Source organism: Penaeus chinensis, chromosome 41 (assembly GCF_019202785.1).
Source record: "Penaeus chinensis breed Huanghai No. 1 chromosome 41, ASM1920278v2, whole genome shotgun sequence".
Lineage (NCBI taxonomy): Eukaryota > Metazoa > Arthropoda > Malacostraca > Decapoda > Penaeidae > Penaeus > Penaeus chinensis.
The window spans coordinates 27,537,782-27,542,781 of record NC_061859.1 but is presented as its reverse complement, the minus strand read 5'-3'; the positions used below and the strand labels follow the sequence as shown (position 1 = coordinate 27,542,781).

General features: G+C 37.2%; 1 protein-coding gene across 1 annotated transcript in view; it reads left to right on the top strand.

Annotated features, from left to right (window-relative positions):
- LOC125047466 (gastrula zinc finger protein XlCGF8.2DB-like) overlaps positions 1-3,091 on the top strand; it is a 10,017-nt gene extending 6,926 nt beyond the window's left edge. The window contains exon 2 of the mRNA XM_047645678.1: positions 687-3,091. Within this exon, the coding sequence (XP_047501634.1) occupies positions 728-1,801 (1,074 nt within the window). The 5' untranslated portion in view covers positions 687-727 and the 3' untranslated portion in view covers positions 1,802-3,091. The remainder of the gene's footprint in view (positions 1-686) is intronic.
- Positions 3,092-5,000: the final 1,909 nt, after the last annotated feature.

Below are 5,000 nucleotides of genomic sequence, written 5' to 3'. Positions count from 1 at the left end.
ATATATATTTAATATGTATAAAATGTATATATATGTATAAAAAATTATAAATATGTAAATTATATATAAATTATAATGAATAAATTATATTTTGTATATTATATATATATGTATAAAAACACATAATATAAATACAAATATATATATATATATTTTTAAAAAATAAAAAAATATATTATATAATATAAAAAATATATAAATATATATATATATAAAAATATATTTATATATATACAAATATACATACATATATATGTATATATGTATTTAAAAATGTATATAAAATATAAATATCCAATATAAAAAAATATATAAAAAATATATATAATATGTATATATATACATAATGTGCATATATAAATATATATTATATATATATATATATATATATATATATAAATTATATATATACAAATATATATAATATATATATATATAATAGATATAATATATATATAAAATGATATATATAATGATATATATATATATATTTTGAAATAAAATATATGATATATATATATATATATATAATAAAATATATATATTAAATATTATAAAAAATATAAAAAAAAATAATATAAAAATATTTTATATATAACAAAACATTCAACAACAAAATAACTACAAAAAAAAAACAACATATACAACAACATAACAACTACAAAATCTGTTTCTTTCTCCCACAGCCATTGCTGCAATTAGTGAATAAGTGACTGCGACTGTCATCATGGAAGTCTCAGACTTGGACACGAAAGGGCAAGGCAACATCATCGAATTCATTGCTGTGAAGGAAGAGGATATTGAAGAAGCCATAGAGGAGGATTTCCAGGGAATAAAAGAAGCTGTTGAAAATACGGATGAAGAGAATTTTATATATGTAAAAACTGAAGAAGAGGTAAATCTAAAGCAAGAAAGTTCTTTGCCCGAAGTGAGCCATCCTGGCAAGGAACCAGTTCGAAATGACTCTGACACTTTGTGTGAGGAAGATCCTTTGTCATTATCAGGCCCGTTTAGGGCTGAGGAGTGTGGGAATGCGTGCTTCACAGATGGTGATCAGGCATTGTACACGGGAGGTGAAAAAGTAGATGCAAGGGAAGACGGCATAGGTTGTGAGGTGTGTGGCAGAATATTCCACTGCAAGACGAAACTTTTATGTCATATGAGAGTGCATGCAAGGATAAAGCCTTATAACTGTGAAATGTGCATTAAGGTATTCTCCAGTAAAAGTGGTCTAATGAAACACATGACAGTTGTACATACAAACGAGAAGTCTTATATTTGTGAAACATGTGGGAGTGTTTTTTCTGGAAAATATACTCTTGCGCAGCACTTGAGAATACATACAAAGGAGAATCCATATAGCTGTGAGGTCTGCAGCAAGATGTTCTCTCAGAAACAGCATCTGGTGCAGCATATGCGGGTACATACACAGGAGAAGCCCTACAGCTGTGAGATTTGCAACAAGGTATTCTCTCAGAAACATCATCAGGTTGACCACATGAGAGTGCACACAAGAGAGAAGGCATTTATATGTGATGTATGTAGGAAGCCATTTGCTTGGAAATGTGATCTAGTTGTACACATGGGGGTCCATAGCACAGAGAAACCATTTAGGTGTGAGGTTTGTGGTAAATCATTTGGTATAAAAAGTTATCTAGTAAACCACATGAGAGTGCATACAAAAGAGAAACCTTATAGATGTGAGACATGCAGCAAGGCATTCTCTCGGAAACATCATCTGGTGAAACATAAGAAAATACATACAAGGGAAAAGCAGAACATTTTGTCAGTAGTACTTTAGTTAGGCTAGTAAGAGTACATGCCAAATATGCTGTGGGATGTTTCCTTTGAAGGCATTATCACTATGGATAAAATTTCCTCTACTTCCAAAGAGCTACACAAGAATCATGTTAACTTTGCTAGAAGAATGGAGTAGTGTGTGTACACAAAAGCAACTCAGGAGTCATTTAATATATATATTCTATGAAATTCAATTGGAAATCTTTCATTTGGATATTTAAACAAAATAGTATTATATGATAGACAATAGCATAACAAAGATGAACAATGTAACCTTATAACCATATACAATATATATATATTTTTTTTTTTTTAATCAAAATTTCAGCTTTACTATGCAAGCTTCTTTCAGCTATTTCTAGATCCATACCCTCTTTTAAACCAGGTCCTCCTTCCCTTGTGGAACTCTGATCCACATTTGCCTTGCTCCTTGGCAAAGAATATGCAATCTTTTAGAATCTTATAAATGTGTTAAACAATCCATTGCAGATGTAAAAACATCCTAGGGAGTGCAAATAAAATGTAAAGAAAAGGACAGCTGAGCATCTCAGGCGGCTCTGGGACCACCGGCTTCTTTTTTGCAGGAGCTATGGCCTTTGATGTGTAGCACATCTAATCTCTCAGAAACAGCATCTGGTGCAGCATATGAGGGTACATACACTTTTAAACCTTTCTATAGTGCTATATGACCTCTGCTGTCTAGCACATTTATTGTTCTTTGTAACCATCACCCATTTTGCTTGAGCTGAAGCAAATATCCTTGGGGAGCTGTAAGTTGTAACCTCATTTGTATTTAATGTACACTTGTTCCGTGTGGAAGGAAGTCCTCAATACACGGTGAGACTTGTGAATAGGTTGTAGAGAGTAGGGAAAATGTATTCATGTGTACTAATTCCTTAATGGAAATTCTAGTCTACGTGTGAGGGAGGTCATATTACTGGGATGACTGTAACAGGCGAATCAACAGTGCCATATAAGAGATGAAGCAGAAGTGTAGTGAACCACAACAGTCTGAATATAATGAATTCATAAGGAAATGAAAATACAGTAAGGAAATTATAGTGATGCATTATCAGTTGTGCCACATATATGCTGACATTAGTTCTAGTGAGTTTTAGTTGAATTATATAATGCCAAAAGTATAATTAATAAAATGGACAATAAATACTTAATAACTGAAGTCACTAAATCACTAGGATTATTGCAGTTAAAAGAAATATAAGCAATGGTGCCCTAAAATGTAAAATGTAGAAAATTAATAAAACCAGAAAATAAAGCAATATTTAATTTATGCATTATTTTACCCATCCCCCCCCAATCCCTTGCCCATTGTTGTCGTGTGGGGGGGCTTAGGAGGCAGAGACTGGGACCCAATGCTGGGGAACTCCCCCCAACCTTTGGACTCAGCCCTCAACTCAACTAATTTTCCATATTTTTTTTTTCCACTCCTGCTTTTTCGTTTCCGTTCTTTATCCAAACCCTTCTTCTATCCATTTTCTAAGGTGTGAGAGCCATGCTGAAATGATGAAAGGCTGACTTTGTGCCTGTCCTGCATGGCCCTAGGGAGCCATGGGCACGGTATTCCCCTGCTTGAGTTGCCTAGCCCTTAACCCTCAAGGGGACCCTCAAGGGGACCCTGAGGGGTGGACTGTTTCTCTTCCCAACATACTCCAAGCTTATCATGGCCAATAATGAAGATATACCATTAATAGGGACAATGAGGCTTGCCCCCTCATCAAATAGCCCCACCAATACAAACTGTCCCGATTCCCTGACCCCAGGCTCTCCTTTGACTACGGCTCAAAACACTACAACTACTACCCCCTCGTCAGTGCCTACTAGTACAGTATCCACCCAAATCAACACTCAATCTCCAGGAGACATTCCTACTCTCCCAACATGCTCAACTTCATCATCTCTACCTTCACAGCCTTCTTCATCAGCTACCCCATCCTCCTTTATTACTACAGCCTTATTGTCCACCTCCCCATAATACTACTTCCCTCAACACTACTCCCTCTTCCACATACTCCCATACTCCCACTACCCCTTAAACACTATTTAGCCCAGCCAAATGGGACTGAGTTTTAAAGATCCCTCCCATAGCTCCCTACTCTGACAACCCTTATCTCTCCCAGCAATGTCTCCAAAAACAAGTAGGCAAAGTCTCTTTCCATAGCCAACCCAATTGTTCCCGTCTCGTCTTAGTAACATCTGAAAACCAAGCTATAGCATTATCAAATATAACTGATCTCTCTGGGAACTCCATTCCTGCAGAACCTCATCCAACCTTCAGTACTTGCACTGGAACTGTTTCTACCTCTAAGCAAACTGCCCTATCTATAACCAAAATTGGCCAGATTGAGGAGAAGACTTACTTGCCTGTCTCACAGACTATGATGCGATATCAGTACAATGCTACTCCATTCCTCCCAGAGGTCATTGTAAGAATCCCACTAACATTGCCAAAATTACTTTCCGTTGACATGATCTTCCCTTGAATGTTTACATTGATGGGGAATCTCACCCTGTCCGACCAAATCAACCTCCTCCCTGTCAATGCCAAAATTGTTGTCGTTTAGGACATCCCGCCAAACATTGCCTTCCACAGCCAGATGCCCTCCATGTGCCCAACCTGGTCATACTCGATCAAACTGCTCTGCTCATGTGCCAACTGTGGTGGCCCCTATAATGTTTTTTTTTTTTTTTTTTTATCGGGACTGCCCTACCTACAAATTTGAGTCGTGAGTGGAAACTCTCAGATTCAGACTTGGACTCTAGGTGAAGCCAGACAGGAGGCACGTCGACGAGTTTTTTCTCTTACTCCTTACTCCAGTAATGTCACTCACTCTGCCACTCCCCATACCTCCCAAGTTCTACACCCTCCCCTAAACCTGTCCTTCCTCCATCTTACTTCCCCTATCCTACCTCCTACCTACCCCAGTAAAATTCTTTTGCCATCCTAAATCCAGACACTCCAATCTCTACTACACCCCCCCCCCCCCTCGCACTACCCGCAACAGACAGACTAAACGTTCCACCCCTTCTACCACACACTCGCCTCCACCTACCTTTGCCTCTGCTCTTCAAACACCAGTCTCCTCCCCCCCCCCCCCCCCTCATAAGAAAACCTTGTCTCACAAAACTCCCCAACCAACTCCATTACAGAAACTCTTGAAGATATTCAAAACTATCTACTC